This window comes from Pezoporus occidentalis, unplaced genomic scaffold (assembly GCF_034315485.1).
Source record: "Pezoporus occidentalis ecotype Australia unplaced genomic scaffold, CSIRO_AGI_Poc_V1 ctg114, whole genome shotgun sequence".
NCBI classification, from domain to species: Eukaryota; Metazoa; Chordata; class Aves; order Psittaciformes; family Psittacidae; genus Pezoporus; species Pezoporus occidentalis.
In genome coordinates, this window is record NW_026912929.1 from 653,827 (window position 1) to 676,337 (window position 22,511).

The following is a 22,511-nucleotide window of genomic DNA, read 5'->3' on the forward strand; positions in this document are numbered from 1 at the left end:
TTGGCAAAGAAAGAGCTGTGTGGAGAGCAGAGGCTTTCTCCCTGCAATACCCTCCCACTCGCACCTCGGCCTTTAACCCAGGGGAGTCAACACTGGGGAACCCCTGAGGATGGGCAGTGTAAGAGCTGGGAACCTGCTCTTGAACCGAGCATCTCCCTGCCCCCGGCAGCAGGTGATGCTCATCAGGGCTGGGGTCCCTGCTCCCTGGGCACCCCAGTGCCCTGTCCCTGTGCCTGGAACATGCTCGGCTGACGCAGATAGGGCCGTGACCCCCCGGCCGGGCCATGACGTGCCGGCACGTGGGGCTGCGGTGCTGCGGGATGAATCAGCGCCCGCAGCTAATTCTGGCTGCTGGGTGGGAGGTCCTGGCACAGGGACAGAGCTGGCACTGTTTCTGCTGCCACCGCTGGAGGCTGGGCTGGGATCGCTCACCCTGTGGCCATGGGGAGGGCAGGACCCCCAGCGGCCTGACCCCAGCCCCCCCAACACTGTGCCCTGGGCAGCACTCCAGGCTGAGCACCCAACTCGCCTCACAGGTGCTTGCCGAGCCCGAGAGCCCCTGCATGCTCCCACAGTCTCTAAGGGGGGGACTTTGGGGTAAACCCTGCTGTGTGGGGCTAACACCTGCAGCCTGCTACCCACTGTGCTCTCCAGGGCTGGCACAGCGGGGAGGTGATGTCTCCTGGTATGTCCCCATCGGGCCATGGCATCACCAGGAGACAGCCGGGATCCTCGTTTGGCACAACGGCAGGGGCTGGCAATGCCACCAGCACCTCAGCTCCCAGCCAGGGGGACAGGTTCTGTGCTTTCTGCTCCCTTAAGGGCTCACCCGAGGCTGGCAGGAGCAGGAAGGCTCGGTTGGATGGAGTCAGATGTTAAACAATGACCCCTGGTCCACTCCAGGTTCCCGGAATCCCCCCCAATGCACTGATGGAGCAGCAAGGGAGCACCCACCCACCCACAGCCAGGATGATTTCACCCGCTATTAGGCAAAGTGTATTAATAACGTTGTGTCTGTTCCACCCCCCCGTGTACCCATGGTGTGTCCCCGTCACCCCTTGTGGTTGGAGCTGGAGCAGGATAAGAGCCAGGGCTTGGTGGGGAGCAGGGCAAACCGTGGTACCCACCCTGGGAGCTGCCTGAGCAGCAGAGGACGAGGACCCACTGGAAATGGTGAGGTGCAGCTTCCTTTGGGGGGGTTCTGGGGGATGAGGGCCTGGGAAATGGGGGTGGTGGGGGGGATGCTTTACTCCACTTTTTCCGACAATAACCTGATTTCCAGTGAATCAAATCCGCTCCAGCCACCCCTTCCAGAACCTTCCAAAGAGCTTTACCCTGGAGATGGGGTGCAGGAGGTTGGATGCATTTTACTGCCTTCCTTCAGCTGTCAAACCTCTCCAGGTGACTGATTACAATCCTAGACTCCTAGAATAGTCAGGGTTGGAAAGGACCTTAAGATCATCTAGTTCCAACCCTCAAATTCCAGGGGATTCAGGGTTAGGGTTAGGGGGAAGTTGCCATAGGGTAGGATTTGTGCGGCAATGCCCCTGCAGCCGCTCTGACCCCCAACCCATAGCACGACACCCAGACCCTCACCCCACAGCACAGCACCCCGCACACCCCCGGGGTCCCTCTGGTTCCAGGATGGGAACAGGGTGGAGGAAGATGCTGAGGCTCAGCACCACTCAGGCTCACGGACAGACCTGTGCCCTCGTCACCCTGCTGCCACCCACCCACTGCGTGTTCCAGGCCAAGTGGCTCATGTCCCCCCTGGGGGGGGGCTTTTGCCCCAGAGAGCGCGGGGATGGCATCTGCTGGGAAGCTGTGGGAGGAGGGCAGCCCCACACGTCACCCTTCCCGGGCCAAAGGGCAGGGCAGGGCTGGGAGCACCCGCGGTCGCCATAGAGCCACTCCTCCCCACCCGGGGAGCTGTTTCTGCTGGTGGCAAAGGGCTGCAGGGTGTGAAACGGAGGGGACAGCCCGGGGCTGCAGGGAAGGACAGGGACCCCCAGCTCATTTGATTCCCAAGTCCCCTTCAGCCTCCCCAGAGCTACCCCACCATTGCTGAAAGGTCAAAATCAGGGTGGAAAACTGAAGGCACCTCCACCGCTGGGCATGGGCGGCTGCCTGGGGGCTGTCGGTGGTGCTCAGCACCCCCTGTGTGCTCCCCGCAGGCACTGCCCGTGCTGCTGCGCTGCAGGATGCTGCTCACCTTCCTGGTGGTCCTTGGGGCGCCAGCAAGAACTTGGAAGGGGCTGAGTCACCAGCAGCTCTCACCGGCATCTGGAGCTGGGGATGGAGCCAAGTTGATGCGGCAGGAGACCATCAGTGCTAAAGAGCTGCTGCCGGGTCTCCCCAAAACGAGGAGGGGTGAGCATGGCTCTGTGGAAGGGGCTCATCCGGACAAAGCCAGCCCACTAAAGGAGACAGAGAGACAAGCATTGCCCTGGCTGATGAGCCCAGCTGCCAAGAGACCTGCTCCCAGGAAGAAGGGCAGGAAGGTGTCTCTGTCACTGGATGTCCCCACTCATGTCCTGAGCACCCTGCTTGAGCTGGCCAGAGAGAAGGAGCTGCAGGCCAAGGCAGCCGCCAATGCCGAGCTGATGGCCCGGCTTGGGCGCAGGAGGTGACCTGCATGGCCAGAGATCGAGCTGGAAGCAGGGCTGCTGGGGGCCATGGACAGAGGGGTGCCATTGGGGTGCCATCACTATTCCTGCAGGGAGCTGCAGGCACAGCACCTTCTCCCCACGGACCCGGTGCCCACAGCACAAGCTGCAGCCACGGGCAGGACTTGGTTTAATGACTGTCACCTCGGCACCACCAGAGCAGGTACAGCCGGGTTTGCCTTTGCTGAGCACATCTGGGTCCAGCCCCAGGTGCTGCCGTGCTCCTGTGCCTGGGTCCCTGCTCGCCCGGCACTGGGGTGTCTCCAAAGGGCACATCCAGACGGGCAGGTTTTCCACATCCTGCCTCTCCCTGGGTGGCTGCAGCACACAACATCCTCCATGAGCCCTGGCACTGGAGCTGGTGCATGTGCACAATTAAAGGTGGCATCAAACACGACTTCTTGTGGTTTTTGGAGTCATGGAGTCCCAGACTGGTTTGTGTTGGAAGGGACCTTAAAGCTCCTCCAGCTCCAACCCCTGCCACGGGCAGTGGCACTTTCCACTAGAGTAGGGTGCTCCAAGCCCCCTTCAACCTGGCCTGGACACGGTGTTGTGCTGCCGGCGTCACCGTCTTCACCGCCGCTGGGAGATAAGGGCAGCGGGAGCGGCCCCCGTGCAAAGTACAGCGAGGTGCGAACGGGGCCGGGGCTGCGGGACGCGGTGGGATACGGCCATGCTCTTCGGGGAGTACCCGCTGCAGGGTGAGTGCAGCCCCCGCGCCTCGGAGCCGGCACCGGCTTTGGGAAGGGGTCGGGAGCAGTTGGGGTGCCCCCACACCCGGTGTTGTGGTAGCTGGTGAGGGGATGTGCCAGACAGGGGCGGGCTGGGGTGAGGTGGTGGGATGGGTGAGGAGTCCTTTGCCTTCCTGCCTGCCCTGGGGCATGGGAGGTGCCTGGGCAGCGCTGCACCCAGGGTCTGTGAGTGTCGGTGGCAGCGGGGACAGGAGGAGCAGCCAACACCGGTGTGTCACAGCAGGGACGCTCCAGGGCACCAATGCCCGTGCCCAGGAGGGGTTCTCCCCGGTGCACCCCCTTGCCTCCCGGAGCACTGAGCCCCTGCCAGGATCCCCCCTTCCCGTGTCCTGCTCACTGCCCCATCTCCCCCTGTTGAGCCCCAGGGTGCCTCTTGGGGCCCCATTGTCTCCCTTGGTGCTGTCCTTCCCTTCCCCTGCCCAGCGTCCCCCCAGGGATCCCAGTGTCCCGTCCCAGTCCCAGTGTGACGACCCCTCCGGTACCGGTGCCACGGGGCGGGGGCGGCGGCAGCACCGGCAGCACCATGCTGAAGAAGTTCGACAAGAAGGACGAGGAGTCGGGTGAGGGGGCGCGGGGGAGCCGGGCTGGGACGGGGAGACCCGTGGGGCAACGGGGGCCTGCGACGGGAGGCCTCTGCGGCAGTGGGGGCCTGCGAGGGGAGACCCGTGCGGCGATGGGGGGCTGCGAGTGGAGACCCCTGTGGCAATGGGGGCCTGCGAGGGGAGACCCCTGTGGCAGTGGGGGGCTGCGAGGGGAGACCCCTGTGGCAATGGGGGGCTGCGAGGGGAGACCCCTGTGGCAGTGGGGGGCTGCGAGGGGAGACCCCTGTGGCAATGGGGGGCTGCGAGGGGAGACCCGTGCGGCGATGGGGGGCTGCGAGGGGAGACCCCTGTGGCGATGGGGGGCTGCGAGGGGAGACCCGTGCGGCGATGGGGGGCTGCGAGGGGAGACCCCTGTAGCGATGGGGGGCTGCGAGGGGGACCCGTGCGGCGATGGGGGCTGCGAGGGGAGGCCCCTGTGGCAATGGGGGGCTGCGAGGGGAGACCTCTATGGCAATGGGGGGCTGCTGCCATGCTCCCACTGCTACAGCTGGAGGCTAGGCCAGCCGCAGTACACAGTCCACCAAGGTTACCTGCTGCGTCCCCCAGTGTGGAGCCCGGGACTCCTTGTGGGGTGTTCTAGCCCTGTTCACAGTTACCCAGCTCACAGACCAGGCGCTGAGGCAGAGTAGAATCCGGTTTGTGTTTCTGGAGCTGAAGGGCTGAGTGCAGTGAAGACACACAGAGAGGTTGCTTGACCTTCCAAAGCTTCGGGCTTGAGTAGTAAGGAGAGGCTGATGTTCTATGGGGTGTGTAATGCAGGCAGAGTCGAGGCTAGACAGGACAGTGCTGTCTTGTGCCTGGTGCTGTTTTCCTCTCCCTGTGAAGCTGTCTGCGCTCCTTGTTCTGTGTGACAGAGCAGTACCTCCTGAGCAAACAGGTTCGGTGTGAATCCAGTGGTTGGTTGTTCCATGGGACCGAGCTTGCCGTTGATTTGCATGAGCACCGAATGCTTTGCCATTGCTTTCCTTGTCCAGAGCCTTCGGTCAGTCTTGATAAGTGGAGATTTTAGTGGGGTGGCTGTTGGAGGGGAATTGTGCTTGGCTTTTCCTTTGGGACTGTACCCATCTGTACCTGCCACACGCTTCAAGGTACTGGCATTGCCTGTGCCCAGGGCTGGCAGGAGATGCACTTCCTTGTCTGATGGTGCTGACCCTTGTTGATTTTGTTCATACCAAGCGCTCACAGAGCTCTCCTTCTGCCGCTGCAGCTTCCGTGCTTTAATTTGCTGTTGCATTTTGTTGAGCAAGCTGCTCTAGAGGAAGGTGTTGGCAGGGGGTTGGAACTGGAGGAGCTGTAAGGTCCAACCCAAACCAGTCTGGGATGCTGGGTTTTACTTCTCATCCTATTTCGGCTGTCTCAGATGAAGATTCTTAGCATTTGCTGTGCTTGCCTTTCTCCTGTGCGTGTGTATGTCCAAAACGTACAGCCTGAGTGCTTGTCATTCTTGGTGTTAGATGGAGCATGTCATCCCCTAATTTACAGGCCTTGTATCCCTGCTTATTCCACGTGAGGGTTAACAGGACTGGCTTCCTGTTGAGGTGAATGTCTGCTTAACTGGCTCCTGTGTCTTTGCTCTCCATGTCTTCTTTATGTAGCCATGGATGAGCTGCTTTCACTGGCTCTCAGCAATGCATTTGGAGATGTTATTTTGGGCACACAATTGCTCCCAGGCCCTTGCTTGGTCCGTGGCTGTTCCAGGTTGTTGTTAATCACCTGGTACGAGGTGACTGAACCCAGCCTCTGCTTCCCGGCATCCTCCTCCTCTGATGGAAGAGTGCTCTGACACAGGGTGCTTGTGAGGACCGAGAAGTGCAGTGTATTTCAAGCTCCTCAGTGCTATGACAGATGATGAAGTGATGCTCTGTTACTCATGCCCGATTTAGGGATCATAGACGTGCTGGGCTGTGGGAAATGCTGTGCTGCTGGGCAGGTTTTGGGAACATGTTCACATGTTTCTGCTAGAACTGGCTCATATTCACACCAGAGACCTTGATTTTGTCCTTCCCCTTGTTTTCTTCTTTCCTCAACTCCACCTAAGTGTCTGCTTTGTTCAGCTCCCGGCTGCATTTGCAGACTTTTCCTGAGCCAGAGGAGGGCAGTTTATGATCTGGGAAGAAGCCCGAGTGCAGACTTGTTCTCTTCCAGTGTAAGCTTCACTCATGCAAAGCCTCCTGGCACCAGTGTAGGGTGCTTCAGGCCCAGGTCAGGTCAGTGCTGGGCCCAGGAGCTGTGTCCTTGCTCTCCAGCAGATCAGGCTTGTTAAATGTTGGAGCAGTGCTGGAAATCACTGCATTTTGTCCCAGGGCCAGGCAGAACATAGGTACTAATTGAAACCTGCTTATCCATAACTGCCAGCTTCTGAAAGGCTACAGCTCGAGAGGCTTAGGAGCCAAGCTAATAGAAACCATGCAGGGTGATAGTGCTTTCCCCTCTGATTATCTCATCCTTAATTTGTGAGGGGGTTAATTATTTAATAGCATTTGTTCTGTTAAGTGGAACAATGGAAGTTACTCTGGGCCCAGGCTCACTGGTCCATTCTCTTGTTCTCCTCATTAGAGATAGAGCCAACAATACTTTACCTGTGGTTTCCTGGTTGGTCTATAAGGGAGGGCTAAAGCCCTCCTGACTTGACAGTCTGGCAAGAGATGCCTCTCCTTGCTGAGCTTTTGTTTCTAAGCCTTACTGATGCTCTAATATCAGCGAGCTCCCAGCCCTGGGCTGCACACAGGTCTTTGGGGACAGCAGTGGAGCAGTTACTTTACAGCTGATCAGTCTACCAGGTTCATGGCTAGCAGAGGATGGCAACCAAAGAATGTCCTGTCTACTCTGCCTCCCCTAACTGCTATGAGGACATGCAATGAATAGGACTTTGAAGAGGGAGCTCTGGTTGCTTGGTGTTCATGAAGGAAGTTATCTCAAAATGCTCACTCTGTTTCTAAAGCATGGGCATGGTCAGAAAGTTGCTTTCCCATAGCACTATCCCTGGAAAGAGCTTTACTCCCTCTGTTTTGCAGGTGGGGGCTCCAACCCATTCCAGCACCTGGAGAAGAGTGCAGTGCTGCAAGAGGTAAACCCGCAGGAGATCTCCTCTGTGCACCCCTTTGTGGATGGAGTCTCTCCCTCTCTTGAGTCAGCCACTGGAGAGCTTTCAGCAAGGGAGGGGGTTTGTTACAGTCCTGCTGAAAGAAACGGGCAGTGCTCCTATGTGTTCTGGTTTTATTGTTGGAGGGAAGGGAGAAGGCAGGAATGGTCTTTAACAAATTAGAGACTGTGAGCTATAACTGGTGATGAAATGAATAAACTTACCTGGGAAAGCTCACCCTAAACCAGCAAAGTTGTGAAATTTGCCCTGGATACCCCAAGTGTCTCATAGGTGACAAAGTTAACGAGTAGGGTGTGAGTGGTTACTGAGTAATCTGTGGATCTGCTCTGAATTGCCCTTCTGCTCGACAGCAGATGAACTTCTCAGTCCCCAGCCCCTGCTGTTTGTGTTGTCTTTTTGCTTGTGTTGTTGTGAATGGTGCTGGCTCCCGTCAGCCTCGCAGGGCTCATGTGCATCTTTCACACAGCCAGAGCTAGCACACAGGCCAGACTGGTGGGAGGGCAAGTGTGATGAGGATCTGGCCTTTAAACCTTAATTGCACTTGGAATCGCAATGCCAGGCTGTAGACACAACTGTTTAGCAGGAATTAAGGAGAATCTGATCCAAAGTCATTAAGGATCTTGCCATACCTTGTGGTGTTTGTATCAGTGGCCAAGACCAGACAGGGTGGTGTTTGTGAGGGGTACTGGTGCCAGCAGTGTTGCCTGTGCTTTGTTTCCAGGCACGAGTGTTTAATGAGACTCCCATAAACCCACGAAAATGTGCTCATATCCTCACAAAGATCCTGTATCTCATAAACCAGGTAAGGGAGAGAGAATCCACACCTATAGAATCTACACCAACACATGCAGCAGGCCCAAAGCTGGTTATGATAACTGGCATTTCCTTCCTTCCTTCCAAACGTCTTCTAGGGGGAGCACCTTGGTGTCATGGAAGCTACAGAATCCTTCTTTGCTATGACAAAGCTGTTCCAGTCCAATGATGTAAGTCTGCTTGTTTTCTGCTGTATTTGCCTGATGGGACAAGCTGTCAACAGTGTCTTTTTCAGCCTGGAGATCTGTGTTTTTATGCAATCAGCATTTCCATCCTGCCTGGAGCTGCCTGATCTGGGTGGGACAGGTAGAATGAGGAAGAGGTGTTTTGTTACAGTAGGGGGCTTGTACATGTTTTACACATGGGCACTGAGGCTCCCTGAAGGTATCAGGTTCTTCTTGATCTTCACAATAGAAGCAGGGAAAACTGAGATCCCTTCCTATCTGGGATCCTCCCAGCTAATGTCTGTCTTCCCTCTTTCCTTGTCAGCCAACTCTTCGCAGGATGTGTTACCTGACTATCAAGGAGATGTCTTCGATTGCAGAAGATGTGATCATTGTTACCAGCAGGTCAGTCACTTCACTTTTCTTACTGTCATATTCACGTGCCCTCCAGCAGTGCCTGTCCAGCCTCTTGCAGATAACTTGTCCCTAAGCAGGGTGAGAACAGGGAATGCCCTTGGTGAGGCGTTTTCCTTTAAAAGAGGCCATTAAAGTATGGATGCTGAGCTCCTAGTGATGCGTGTGAACTGTGCTGTGTCCCCACATCCCATGCCCATGGGTGTTTGGATGGTATCTTTTGATTGCATGGTATGGCAGCACTGATGGTTTGTCCCCTTTCATTAAATCCTACTTCCCTGTCTAGATGCCTTAAAGCTTTTAGTAGATGTCTGGCAGAAATCCCCAGGCTTTCTGCAGGTAGACAAGGGTTTACTGCTCCCCGAGCAGCACAGGGGTGCAGCTTCACCTAGGAGTAAAATTCCCTGTGAGTTGTTCCTGAATTGCTGATCATGCCACTGAAAGGCTGGTGTGGGGAGACAGGAGCCTGAGGGTGTGAGCCAAGTGCTGTGATGTGATGAACTCCCATCCCTTCACAGATGGTCTCACACTGACCAGGACCCTGGGGAAAGGGCAGGAATGAGCCTTCAGTAATGCAGGCAAATGCCTCAGTGATATCTGTGTGTGTGCTCTGGCTTTGCTCGGTGCTCAGGAGCCCACACAGCCTGCTGCTGGGCTTGGAACCCGAGTGCTGGCTTTTCCTCCTTCCTGAGCCGCCTGTTTGGCACTGAGCTGTGGTGCTGGCTGCCTCCTGCTCTGTGTGAGCTCTGCTTAGGACCGCAGCTCTGAGAGCTTCCTGTTTCCAACCAGCCTAACCAAAGACATGACTGGGAAGGATGACAACTACCGCGGCCCTGCTGTGAGAGCGCTCTGTCAGATCACTGATGTAAGTGCTGCTGTTCCCTTGGGCAGCCCTGAGCCCTTCACTTTCCCTACTTCCCCCCATTCCAGCTCCCTCTCTGCTTTTCATGCCTGTGCATCTCCCCTTTCACACTCCCAATGGCTTTACCTCTGAGCTGTGGTTTCCCTCTCCCTGCAGAGCACCATGTTGCAGGCCATCGAGCGCTACATGAAGCAAGCCATCGTGGACAAAGTGCCGAGCGTGTCCAGCTCCGCTCTGGTGTCCTCCCTGGTATGTAATCCCTGCAGGGCGGGCCGCAGGGACACTCAGGCTGGGAAGTGTTTGGCTGTGGTGGGACTGGAGATGTTGGGAGTTTCAGGGTGTCACTGCTGCTGCTTCTCTCTTTGTGAACTGAGGGACTGGCACTGATTTTGTGGGAGATTATGAGCCTCTTGAGGCTGCAGCCATAATGGTTGGGTCTCTGCAGGCTGATCCCTCACTCTTCTATAAGGTGCTGCCAGCAGCACCCTCATGGGGGAAGGCTCGTTGCTTACTATGAGCTGCGATTCCCAACGCTTCCCCCTTCCTGTCATGGGTTATCTGTTGCTTTTTCTCCCACCAGCACCTGCTGAAGACCAGTTATGACGTGGTGAAACGCTGGGTAAATGAGGCTCAGGAGGCAGCTTCCAGTGACAACATCATGGTGCAGGTGGGAAACCCTTCACCAACACGGGGAATAGCAAGCAGTGGGTGCCAGCCTGTGCAGCAGAGGATGAAGGGGGCAGAGTACACCACGGGTTTGTGACAGTCTCTTTCCCTGTGCAGTACCACGCTCTGGGCTTGCTGTACCACGTGCGCAAGAACGACCGCCTGGCCGTCAACAAGATGCTCAGCAAGTTCACACGCCATGGCCTCAAGTCACCCTTTGCCTACTGCATGATGATTCGAGTAGCCAGCAAGCTGCTGGAGGAGGAGGCTGGCAGGTGAGGGGGCTCTGCTGGAAGCGTTTCCTCAGGTCGTGCTTCTATCTCCTCTTGCTGGCTCAGTTGTCATCTCATCAGGGCAATTATTTCTGTCTTTGAAGATCAGCATGCAGCTTCTACTCTGTTATTATGAAGGATGCTTTCGTGGTAGTTGTGAGATGGCTTCTATGAATCTCGTCTCTATGCTTGCACACTGAATACTTTCTTAGTTCGGACTGTTTTGCATAGGATATCTCACTAAAGAACAGCTGTCTCATTTTGTCTTCTGTTATTATTTGGCTGCCATGTATGCAGCGTGGCTTCCTGCAGGATAAGACTTGTGGTGTGGACAGTCAGCTCTTAGTGTGTGAGGGATGAAGGAGATCCCCTTCAGCCTGTAAGGCACAGGGTGCCTTCTCTGAAGGCAGCCTGACTTCCAGCCCCAGCACGCTCTAAGTGTGGTGCAATGACCACTGCAAAATCCAGGGATAGTGGATTTGTGGTTGCTTTTACCTTCCCACAGCCTCTGGGACCTGCCTGTTTGCTGCTGGGTTCCTTATGTCTGTTAGCTCCTTTTGGTTTAACTCATTCTTGTGGGGTTTTTGCCCCCTAGCCGTGACAGCCCCCTGTTTGATTTCATCGAGAGCTGCCTGAGGAACAAGCACGAGATGGTGGTCTATGAAGCTGCATCTGCCATCGTGAACCTGCCCAGCTGCACGGCCAAAGAGCTGGCTCCGGCTGTCTCAGGTAAATATGGCCCTCAAGGTGAGGGGGCTGTGAGCCTGCAGTGGTGACACTTCCAGATTGCCCCAGAAAACAAGGACCTTGTGTAGTTTCAGGCTTGTAATGCTGCCCAGCCCTTTATTGCTTTATGCTGCTGCTGAGAGCCTGTGGTGTGTGTGAATAGCTTTGCTCCTGTAAAGGTATTTGCCTGGTGTGTTCAAGTATGGGCTACTGGAGGGGTCTTGAAATGGGGCTGAATTCTAACTGATAAATCTCCCTGAGTGCAACTGTGCAAGAAGCCAGGGTGTTGGGGTCCTGCCTTCCCAGCTCAGTCCAGTCCAGACGTTCACTGAGCTGGAGCTGTTGGCAGTGAGAAGGCTGTGTCAGCTCTGCACCAGGAGGGTGCCCTTCATAGGCCAGTCCTGAGACAGAAACATAGGAATGGGGGGCAGTGTTTCAAATTGATCAAAGATTAAAGGTGATGGAGTTGGCTATCCTGCAAAAGACAGCAGCACTGTGGGAGCAGAGGGACGTGGGTAAGAACAAGTTGTCATCAGGGATGTGTGGCAAAGGGGGACAATGGGGAGGAAGATGATGAATTCCCAGTTGCTGCTTAAGCATGCTCCTAGTTGTCTCGTACTTGCAGCTGTCTCTCTTGAAGCATTTGCTCTAGGTATGAGCACTTCTCAGTACTGGGTTGCTTGAACATCTGCCTTTATTGGTTTTCCCACCTTGCAGTTCTGCAGCTGTTCTGCAGCTCCCCCAAAGCAGCACTGAGGTATGCAGCTGTCCGGACTCTCAACAAGGTAGGAGCTGTGAGAGGTTCCCATGTGCAGGGAAGTGCAGAACTCAGGAGAAAGGGGGGATGATTCTGTGATGATTTTGTGGGAATAACCTCTACCCTGGGCTGCAGCCTCACATTTCATTGCTTTTGGTGTGGAATAAAGCCTCAAAGAACATTTTACAGAAGGAGAGGGGGCAAAAAAAGGCAATCACCATCACAGGTCTCTCTGAGAGTGTCACTGGTCTTATGTGTTACTGCTTTCCCTTCTGAGCTTGCCGTGCTGAAGGAGCCCCTTGTGAAACAGGGATCAAACCTTGCTGCTGCTTCTTGCCTGTGCCGTGACAATCCATGCTGCAGCTTTTCCTTTGACCCCATAAGCTCTAAAGAAGAAACAGACTGTCAGTGTCTGTAACTGCTGTGCTTCCACCCACCGAGCTGTTCTGCACAGCAAGGCTCGCTCCGTTTTTGTGGAGAGCTCAGAGCTTTCTTTTCATAATATGTAGAGGAGAACAAGTTAAAAATAGTAAAAGGTTGTTTATTACTGTTGCTTCTCTTGCAACAAGAGATGCAGATCTGCAGGAAGAAATAACTGGTTACTTTAACCTCAGCTTAGTTGTTTGTCTGGGATGAGCCTCATGTGCAGTCTGTAGCATTTATTTTCCAGCAAGGAGTGAAAGCCTATAGAGACTTGGTGGGTTTTTCCAGCTGGGCCTTTTGGGTCTGTTGAGTGATTTCCACTCTTCCTTCTCTGCTCTAGGTGGCCATGAAGCACCCATCTGCTGTGACTGCCTGTAACCTGGACCTGGAGAACCTTGTGACGGACTCCAACCGCAGCATTGCCACCCTGGCCATCACCACGCTGCTGAAGACTGGCAGTGAGAGCAGCATCGACCGGCTCATGAAGCAGATCTCCTCTTTCATGTCAGAGATCTCGGATGAGTTCAAGGTAGGGAAAGAGGAGAGAAATGCAGATTCCTGAAGAAGCTCCATGTCTATGTACCCTGGAACCTGCATGGAGCTGCTGCCAGGAGCCACAGAGTGTTTGCAGTGAGGAGAAAGAATCTGAGGCTATCAGCCTAAGCCATGCCTTGGTCACACAGCACCCAACTCCAAAGTCACACGCTCTCTTCTGGGGAAAGCCCATTAAGAATTAAATCTCTCTTTCTTCTTTCCCGTGTGGGCTTTTGCTAGGGGCTGCCCTGTACATAACGGTCAGTCTCCTCCAGTCCCTAGGATTTTACCTCCTGGGACAGCATTTGTTGGATAAGTAAAGGCAAAACCATAGTTTCAAGGCTGGGGACCAACACAGAACTGACACAATTCAACTGTTTTATCCTGCCTGGTGAAACAGAATCCCTTTTCCCTTGTCCCCCTTTGCTGCAGGTGGTAGTGGTGCAGGCCATCAACGCGCTGTGTCAGAAGTACCCTCGCAAGCACGCTGTCCTCATGAACTTCCTCTTCACTATGCTTCGGGAAGAGGTATGTGTGCAGGACACTGCTTTGTGCTTCTTGCTGGTGTGTGTGAGCTGCAGGAGTGCACTGGGGCCCTGTGAGAGCCCAGTTTTTACTGCACAGCACTTGGTAAGAGCCTCTCTAAAGGCTTGCAGCTAACCGGCAGCAGTGGCCAGCTGTGCACCATGGTCCTGTGCACAGGCATAGCTGTACTGTGGTTTTCATTCTTTGATTTTTCCTGGGGGTTATTAGCTCTCAAAGCAAATGCAGGCAGCAGCAGATCTGTTGGCAGCTCCTGTCTGTTCCACATCTGAACCAGCTTTCTTTTATACTTTGACAGCAAATTCCAAGAAGTTTTGTCTTGTACACAAAGATCTGAAAGCAACCTATTTATTGATGACATTGGAGCACTTTTGTTCTGTTCTCTGTGCTGTGGCAGTGGAGGGATCACGAGGACCTACAACCATTCTCTGCATTCAGTCAGACATAAATGGCAGAAAGGCAGCTTTGCAGAGGCTTGCTGAGGCTGTTTGTAACCTGGCTGACATGCCCAGAGCACAGCTGGCACCACTGCCTGCTCGGACATCACTTCTGCCAATGCCAGCCTCTTGTCTGGGAGCAAACTGGAGCATCTCGTTTGCTCCTGTGACAAATGCACCATTCTCCATTCCCAGGTTTTCTGTGGGTGGATGGTATTGTTCTGAATGTGGCTTCTCTGTTCAGACCATTCTGGTTTAAAGCTTTTATAAAACCCAAAGTAGCTCCAGAAAGACCCCCAATACCCAGCACTGTGATTGGCAGAGGACAGTGCACTTTAATCCCCTGGTGTGTATCGAGGACACTGGTAAACACTGTCTGAAGATAACTGAGCATTAACACACTTTGGGGTAGGACTGTGCTTGGCAGGGATTGCCTGCCTGTCTTCCCATACTGATGGGGCTGTTTGCTGGGTCGTGCAGTGGCAGGTATGATCCTTAATATATTTCTCTCGTGATTCATCCTCAAATGTCTGGTGTTGTTTTTTTTCTCCTCCCATATGGCTGTTTTTGTGCACTGATTGTAGCAGCGGAGGATTTTGAAGGAGGTATCAGGTGGATAGATTCTTTTACTCTCGTTTTTCTTCACTGCAGCCATCCTGATAGGAGCTGGCAAGAAAGCTTGAATATTAGCTGAATACATCTCTGGATGTAAATGGGGTCAGAAGTGGGGGCAGCATCACTGCCCCTCTCCTGTCAAAACACAGCTTAGAAGCAGTGAGTGTGAGGCACCTAGTGAAGGAAATGCTTTCCTGTCTGGCCAGTTCAGAGTCTCAAACACTTCAGAGATTTCCACCAGCTGAGCAGTTCCCCCTTGCTCCTTAGGGTGGCTTTGAGTACAAGCGAGCCATCGTGGACTGCATCATCAGCATCATCGAGGAGAACTCGGAGAGCAAGGAGACCGGCTTGTCTCACCTCTGCGAGTTCATTGAGGACTGCGAGTTCACAGTGCTGGCCACACGGATCCTGCACCTCCTGGGGCAGGAAGGGCCCAAAACCAACAACCCCTCCAAATACATCCGCTTCATCTACAACAGGGTTGTCCTGGAGCACGAGGAAGTGCGGGCAGGTAAGAGGCAGATGGGAAGCTGTCTGCCTGATGATGGGCCTTTGGGAAATGCAGTGTGTGAATCCTCTGATCTGAGGATTGTGATTTGATCTAGTCCTGAGCAGATCTTTTTACATAGCAGAGATCCTGCAGTGGTGTTGATGGAAGAGGTGGCCTGCAGCTGCGAGTGGGGAGGGAGATGCAGTGCCTCTGAAACCAGACAGGGAGGGTTTACAGGCACTTTGTTGTGATACACCTGTCTCTTCCTGGTCACAGTAATGCATTACCAGTGCTAGCCTCTCTGATGTGGCATTTTTTCAAGGCCAGGAAACTTCAGTTGATTGCTTTCTAAATCTGTTTTCATGACTTGTGCTGCAGGTGCTGTAAGTGCCCTGGCCAAGTTTGGAGCCCAGAATGAGGAGATGTTACCCAGTATCTTGGTGTTACTGAAAAGGTGAGTTATACCTCAGAGTTTCTCAACATCCTGGGTGAAAACCCCGGTGCGCTTGAGAGCTTGTTAGCATCCCCATGCATGTCTAGCCTTCTGCAGCTCTGGATCTGAGAAGGTGCAGTGGTTACCTGGGATGGGATCACAGCTGCATTCAGCACAGCAAAGTGGAATGAAACCACATGTGGCAGATGATTGCTGTTGTAATACAATTACTAGTAGATTGGTGGTTGTTTCCTATGGCATGTTCTTTCTGGCCCTGGGAAGTCACTTAGTCACCTGGATTCATTCACGTGGACTCTGCTGCCTTGCACTGAAGGAAGATTTCCACTTTCCCCTCAGGTGTGTGATGGATGATGACAACGAAGTGAGAGACAGAGCCACCTTCTACCTGAATGTTCTGGAGCAGAAGCAGAAAGCCCTCAATGCTGGGTACATCCTGAATGGTAATGCAGGAATTCCTCAGAGCAAGGCTGTACCTGTTCCCTGGCTTAACAGGTGACACAGAGCACTGGCTGTGCTTTTGATGACCTACCTGTGTGTTCTGGCTGCAGGGTTGACAGTGTCCATCCCTGGCCTGGAGAGGGCTCTGCACCAGTACACCCTGGAGCCCTCTGAGAAACCCTTTGACTTGAAATCCGTTCCTTTGGCAACAGCTCCTGTCATCGAGCAGAGGACAGGTGAGGAGCACTCCCTGAACGCTGGTCCAGCCTGCTGATAATTCTCTTGCACTCCAGCCCTCAGACAACAGACTGCATTGGGCTTGCTGGGAACTGCTGATCTCCATCCTGTTTGAATGGTGTGGGATTACATCTTCTGTAAAGACTGAGGCCAGCAAATCTGGTTGCTCCCACATTAATGTTTCGGTTTAGTCCAACTGCTAATAATAGTAATAGTTGGTAATCCCCCCTGGAGCTGCTGCAGTTCCAGAGGGGTTTAGGAAGCAAAATGCAGCTGTCTAGTCCCTAGCAAGATGAGAGATGAGCTCTTTTCCTTTCCTCAGCCAAATCCATCTCCAAACATTGATCTCTTTCCTGATTCAGTTGCTTCTTGGTCTTCACTTGCAAATCTTCTGGGGTTGTTTATTTTTTATAAATAAATTAAATGTTCTCTTTTTCAGAGAATGCCCCCGTTGCTGTGGTCAAACAGCCAGAGAAGGTGGCAGCAACACGGCAAGAAATATTCCAAGGTAAACTGACGCAAGACCTCTCCTATGCCTCAGCCCCCTCTTGCTGAGCCTGCCTCAGCCCCTCTGCCTCCTGCCCAGCTCCTTTCAGAGTGACAGAAAGTCCCCACTCTAAATGAACTGTTTGCTCCTGGGGTGGGGGCACCTGCAGGCATGTTCTTTGTCTTGCAGTGGATGTGGGCAAAGGATAATTCTGCCTTATTTTTAGTCCCTGGTGAAGGTTTATGGATGTTTGATGGACAGTTCCTTGCTGCAGCAACCTCTGGCAGCTTTAACACAGGCTTTGAAGCTGCTGACTCCCTCCTGTGGGTTGGGGAAGGCAATGGTTTCCATGTCCTCTGTTTCAGAGCAACTGGGGGCCATCCCAGAGTTCCAGGGCCTGGGCCCACTCTTCAAGTCTTCTCCAGAGCCCGTTGCCCTGACAGAGCTGGAGACGGAGTACGTGGTTCGCTGCACCAAGCACACCTTTGTCAGCCACATGGTGTTCCAGGTGAGTGGCTCTGGCCTGCGGCGCTGCAAGATGCTCAAAACCGAGCTCCTGTCTGCCTAAAAGCTCCACTGGGAAGAAACAGCTCAGGGATATGTGTTCAGAGCCCATCACTGCAAGGGGGGTGTCTGTAGCTTCTCATCCAGTGTGCAGAGCCCCAGGAAAAATGAACTGGGGAGCATGTGTGTGGCTGGGCAGTGCTTACAGGTACAGTCAGATCAAGCACTAAATATGGCTGTTCTCACTGGGCAGGGGAGCTGTATTCTGTGCTCGGGGCCCTCAAGCATGTGTTTTTGGGCATAAAAGAGTGAAACTTATTGTGTCTGAGAGGCTAAAAAGGGCACCCAAGAAAGAGATGTGGAGGGGAAAGCTCTTCATTCCTACGTTTTGGTTTAACCTTTGTTGCTGGTGCTTCTTGGCCTTGTCTGCTGCATGTGAGATGTTAGGAGTGATGTGCCAGCATCTTTGCCTGGGCCTTGGGGAGATGGAGGCACAGCGAGTCCTGCACAGCTGTGAGCAGCAAAGTCTTGTCTTTAGCCAGCTCCTTCCTCCAGAGCTCAGAACTGCTTACACAGTCCTCGCAGGGACCGATCTGTGTTTCTGTTGTCCATCCACCAGATGCAGTTGTATGAGGTTAAGTGATGTGTCACTGCAGCCAGAACAAAGTCTGATCAGCAAGTTCAGTCTTGCTGAAACCATGGGGCTGCTGAAACTTGCTCAAACTGCCCCTGGCTTGAGCTGTGCAAAGGATCATCTGCCTGTCTGCTGTGGGGCACTGTGTTCCTGTAGCATCAAGTGAGCAGATGCAGGTAGCACAGCACCCGTTGCCATACAGCAAAGAGTTAACCTGAGAATTACTATCCCTGGGGGAAAGGACAAAGTACACTTAGAGGATAAAGCTCCAGCTGGCTGGTGAAAGGAAATGGGCAGAAGCTGACACATCTGTACCCTTGCTGAATCTCTGCTCCTGCCTGGGTTGCAGAGGGCAGCATTGGATAGTTCATTGGATGGGCTCTGTGGTGTTTCTTTTAAAAAAAGAAGTTTGCTGGAGCACTGGGGTCCCCTGTGTGGTTTCAGTTTCTCCCCTGAAACATTTAAAGGAGCAGTTGTCAGTCAGTGGCTCTGTGACTAAGCTGGCCCAGGAGCCCTGTGAGCAGCCACTGATGTGAGGTATGCTGCTGAGACAAGGAGCGGGGGTTTGGGAGCAGCCACCGTGCTCCCACTGCCTGAGGTGAGTGTCAGAACCACAGCAAGCAGCTTCAAGCTGTTGCTGCTCTCCCCTTCCCTCTTCAGTTTGACTGCACCAACACCCTGAACGACCAGATCCTGGAGAATGTCACTGTGCAGATGGAGCCGATTGAAGGCTATGAGGTCATTGGCTACGTCCCTGCCAAAACCCTGGTGTACAACCAGCCAGGAACCTGCTACACGCTGGTGGCTCTGTCTGAGGAGGATCCTACAGCAGGTGAGCAGTTTGCCCTCTCTGCTTGCCTGACATCCCCCAGTTAAGTGTACCCTGCTGCTCACCCCCACACGCTCTACCTTGCATCCGAGCCAGATATTTATAGCCCTTGTGTGGGTGCAGCCCTGAGTGATGCTGAGCATGACTTCCCCTGCTGCCTGGGGCTGTCAGGCCTCCCTTCTCCTCTCCTGCTTCTCTTGTGCTGCAGTGCTATCAAGTCAGGCTGTGGGAGCTGGCAGATGAGTGTTCAGCTCTCTGCTTAATGTCCTGTGCATGTCCTTTAGCTGATCTAGTATTTGTGTTAGTGTGTGGGGAGCCTGGTATTTGTAAAGTGCTGCAGGTGCCCAGAGGCTCTGAATAGCCAAGGGGTGTTTCAGACAGCTGGAATTCCAGGGATGTCTGTCTGCAGTGAACATCCCCTCATTTGTCACTGGCCAGAACCAGGCCTTGCCTGTGCTTTGGTCTCCTTGGTTTGTGTCCTGGGAGTGCTCATCTCTGTGTTGCTGCTGGTCACCCAGCAGTGCCCATCTTCAGAGGGACAAGTCATTGCTTCCTCTGCTGTTCATCAGCTGCTGTGTGCAGTGCAAGGTGCTTTCATTTCAGAGGTGCAGCAACCATCCCTGGGTAAGGATCTTGCCTCTCCAGGAGGCAGTGACAGGAGAAGGTTAGTATTCCCAACACAACCTGAGGTTCATCAGTAGTAGCACTTAATCTGAGGATTATAGGTTTGTACAACCATCCTGAGCCTGTCTTTATCTCTGTCTGCTGGCCTTCATATTACAAATAAATACCTTGTCCTGGAGAGCCAGAAACCATTGGAGAGCCCTCTGAGTCACTGGCTAAGCCTGTGCTGCTGACAGTGATGGGGAGAACCCAGCTCCCCAAATCTCCCAGCCCTGCTGTGTCACAGGGAAGCACAGGACTGGTGGTAACTGAGCTTTGCCTTTGCCTCCCCACCTGCAGTGGCCTGTACCTTCAGCTGCATGATGAAGTTCACTGTCAAGGACTGTGATCCCAACACGGGTGAGACCGATGACGAGGGCTACGAGGATGAGTATGTGGTAAGGAGCTGGTCATCCAAATTATTGCTACTGTCAGGGGTTTGTGATCCCTGTGAGCAGTGATGTGACCCTGACACTGATGTGGGCAGCATCACGTGAAGAGGTTCTTGCTGTCTGTGGGGTCTGTCCCAGGGTGCAGATGTGGGTTTGCTCATTTGGAGTATCCTGATTATGCAGGATGCCTGTTCTGGGGAGCCATGGTGTGTCCTCCAGGTTGGGCTGCCTGCTCCCTAGGGGCTCCAGCAATTGCAGGAGGTTTGTGGAGGATAAAGGGCTGTTTGATATCTTTAGTTTCGAGTTGCTCTCCTGGTGTCACACTTGACTCCTGGTGGCTTGCCTGATACTAGGAGATTGCCATCCTTGTTCTTGCTCTGGGGATGATGGGGTTTTCCCCCTTGCTCTGGCACGGATGCTGCAGAAGCACCTCTCTTCCAGGCTTTGCCATTTCGAGGTGGGCTGGTTTACTACCAAGGAAGAAGCTGAACTTGTGCTTGGTCAGAACCTGGGACTGACTCACAGTGGGTGGTGCTTACCCTTGGGAAAGGGAGGAATGTTGTGGCACTACCTCAGCTTGCCTGTTAGCTCCAGGGGCTGTTTTCTGTGTGTATTTCCTGTAGCAGCTGCAGCCTGATCAGAGGCACTGCTGTGCAGTGAGTCACAGGAGGGGGAGGGTTTTCCCAATGGAATGTGCAAGGTTAACCCCTCTTTGCTTCCCACCAGTCACCAGGGCATTCGAGTGATAATTAAAACTCTTCCAGCTCGAACCAGGAGATTCTCCCTGCCCTGCAGTGGCTGCTGAGATGAATGCAGGGGGTGCCTGGCCTGCTCTGTGCTGAGAGCCCCTCGGTACCTGCAGCAGTTCAGCAGCCCAGCACCCAGTGTTAGATGAGGGCAGGCATCTGCCAGTGCCTTGCTGTACTTCAGCCTACAAAAGGATAAACCAGGAGGGCAAACCAGAAGCTTAGGGCATTCCAGGGAAGCAAATACTGCATCTGTGTGAGCACAAGCAGCTGTCTCTTAGCTTTTGGGGTTTTTCCCTGTTTTGGACTTTAGTCTGTACTTTGATCTGTGCCAGGCCAAGGCCTGTGCTCAGCACGTGAACTGGCTTTGTAAACCCAGGAAATTCCAGGCCAAGCAGGGCTTGCTCTGATGTGTTCGTGCATGGAGCCCCTCTCCTGCATCCACCAGCTCTTGGGGCATCTGCTCCAAAGTCCACTCTGCAGAGAGCAGGGTTAAGAACAACCATGTTTCACTTGGACCCCTTCCACCACCAGCTCGAGGACCTGGAGGTCACAGTGGCCGATCACATCCAGCGGGTTCTGAAGCCAAACTTCGGAGCAGCCTGGGATGAAGTGGGAGACGAGTATGAAAAGGAAGAGACCTTTACTTTGTCTGCTATTAAAACCCTGGAAGGTGAGGGGGCGTCTGAGCTCTTAATATTCCTTCTGGCTCCCTTCAGCTTCCTTCACGGGGAGGCTGCTGGGGCAGATCCCTTCACAATTGTTAAATGCAGAGCTGCAGTTACTGTAATAACAAGTTAGCTCAGGCCTCAAAAACCCAAGAGTATTCTGAGTCCTATGGGGACGAGGCTGGATTGTGGGAGGCGGGAGAGCGTCTTGCACTCTACCATCCCAGGCAGACAGACCTTCCCTGAGGCCTTTCAGATCCCTCCTGAAGACCTGTGTCTCCTGCAGGATGTCTCCTTCCTTCTGCATCCACCTTAGAGAAGCAAGCAGGCTGTGCAGGAAGGTGCACCCAGCTTCACTCTGTTTCCTTGCTGGTCTGACTCATTCACCATCAACTTTCTGTTGCACTTTTGCTGCATCAGATACAGAACTGCTTGGTGGGGGTGGAGTTTAATGTTGCTTTTGCCTCCAGAAGCCATACTGGCCAATGCTGTGTGTCCCTCAGGACAAGGAGCATGAACCCAGATGTGCAGGGAGGGCTTGGGTCACCTCTGGGTGTTCTCTGTGTCCCTGTTATGATACCTGTGGTGTGGAGCCTGTTCTGTTTTCTTCACAGAGGCCGTTAGCAACATCGTGAAGTTCCTGGGGATGCAGCCCTGCGAGCGCTCGGACAAGGTGCCGGAGAACAAGAACTCACACACGCTGTACCTGGCAGGTACCTGTGGGCTGGGGAGCAGCACCTTGGAGGGGTGGGGGGTGGGTATCACACAGAGCTGCCTGCAGTGACTCGAGCAGGAGCATCTGAGGGAGCCCACTGTGCTCCCCATGAGAGCTGGAGGCTTGTCCTGCTATGGGTTCTGTCTCTGGAAGCATACAGCAGGGGTTGGGATCAGCTTCAGCAAGGTGGAATTTGCTGTCTTTGTCATCTGTGGCATCCTGGTTTGGAGTAAGCCTGGATCAAGGGGTACTGGAGCTCTGGGATGAGTAACTGGTGGTGATGGGGCAGTCTGGGTCTCTTCTCGGCTGGGGTTAGTTCATTTCACACTTGGCCTTCAGGAGGCTCACAGCAGGAGGAGTCCCAGGTCTGCTATGATGAGAAAGGGAAGTGATGCTCAGGGGTCTTGCGATCAGCAAGGCTGCGGGGGGGGGAAGCTGCAGTGTTCATGTTCAGGCTCAAAGGGGAGGCCCAAGATGTGCTCTCCCTTCGTGCTCATTGTCTCCCTCCCGCTGCCCCTCCCAGGTGTGTTCCGGGGGGGTCATAACCTCCTGGTCCGGTCCCGGCTCGTCCTCACGGACACGGTGACGATGCAGGTCACTGCCCGCAGCGTGGAGGAGCTCCCAGTGGATGTGATCATGGCCTCGGTTGGATAAAGCCCCTCTTCCAGGACTGTCCCAGCACTGAACCCTGTGGGCATTGCTTCTGGCCACGCTCCCTGCAGCAGCTCTTGTGTTCGGTGCAGTGAGGCTGGATCAGGGCTGTCTATAAAATAAAGGTGTTTTTAAAGCTCTGGTTTTACAGTGTGCTTTGTCCTGGCATAGGACTGTCTCTGGAGCTCGGGAGGAGAGGCCAGTCTGGGCTGTGACAGCTGCTTCCTGGCCATTTGATGTCATTCAGATAAACT

The 22,511-nt window shown here is 54.0% G+C and overlaps 2 protein-coding genes across 3 annotated transcripts; both read left to right on the forward strand.

Moving 5' to 3' along the window:
* Positions 1 to 284: 284 nt before the first annotated feature.
* Positions 285 to 2,699, forward strand: LOC134172612 (urocortin-3-like). Its single transcript, XM_062635891.1, has 2 exons — positions 285 to 299; positions 2,175 to 2,699. Exons 1-2 carry the CDS (start codon positions 285 to 287, stop codon positions 2,628 to 2,630), a joined length of 471 nt encoding a protein of 156 aa, XP_062491875.1. The 3' UTR covers positions 2,631 to 2,699.
* Positions 2,700 to 3,294: 595 nt separating this feature from the next.
* Positions 3,295 to 22,393, forward strand: COPG1 (COPI coat complex subunit gamma 1). Of its 2 annotated transcripts, none has more exons than XM_062636459.1 (24): positions 3,295 to 3,367; positions 7,035 to 7,087; positions 7,845 to 7,925; positions 8,035 to 8,106; positions 8,426 to 8,505; positions 9,304 to 9,379; positions 9,533 to 9,625; positions 9,957 to 10,043; positions 10,160 to 10,317; positions 10,910 to 11,043; positions 11,758 to 11,825; positions 12,561 to 12,749; positions 13,187 to 13,282; positions 14,617 to 14,860; positions 15,218 to 15,293; positions 15,630 to 15,733; positions 15,842 to 15,967; positions 16,408 to 16,476; positions 16,821 to 16,963; positions 18,254 to 18,425; positions 19,386 to 19,483; positions 20,758 to 20,896; positions 21,506 to 21,604; positions 22,130 to 22,393. In XM_062636459.1, the coding sequence occupies exons 1-24, from the start codon at positions 3,340 to 3,342 to the stop codon at positions 22,258 to 22,260; spliced, it is 2,616 nt and encodes an 871-aa protein (XP_062492443.1). In that variant the 5' UTR covers positions 3,295 to 3,339; the 3' UTR covers positions 22,261 to 22,393. The 2 variants fall into 2 exon arrangements, with proteins under 2 accessions (XP_062492443.1, XP_062492433.1); XM_062636449.1 differs by lacking the exon at positions 3,295 to 3,367 and adding an exon at positions 3,898 to 3,978.
* Positions 22,394 to 22,511: the final 118 nt, after the last annotated feature.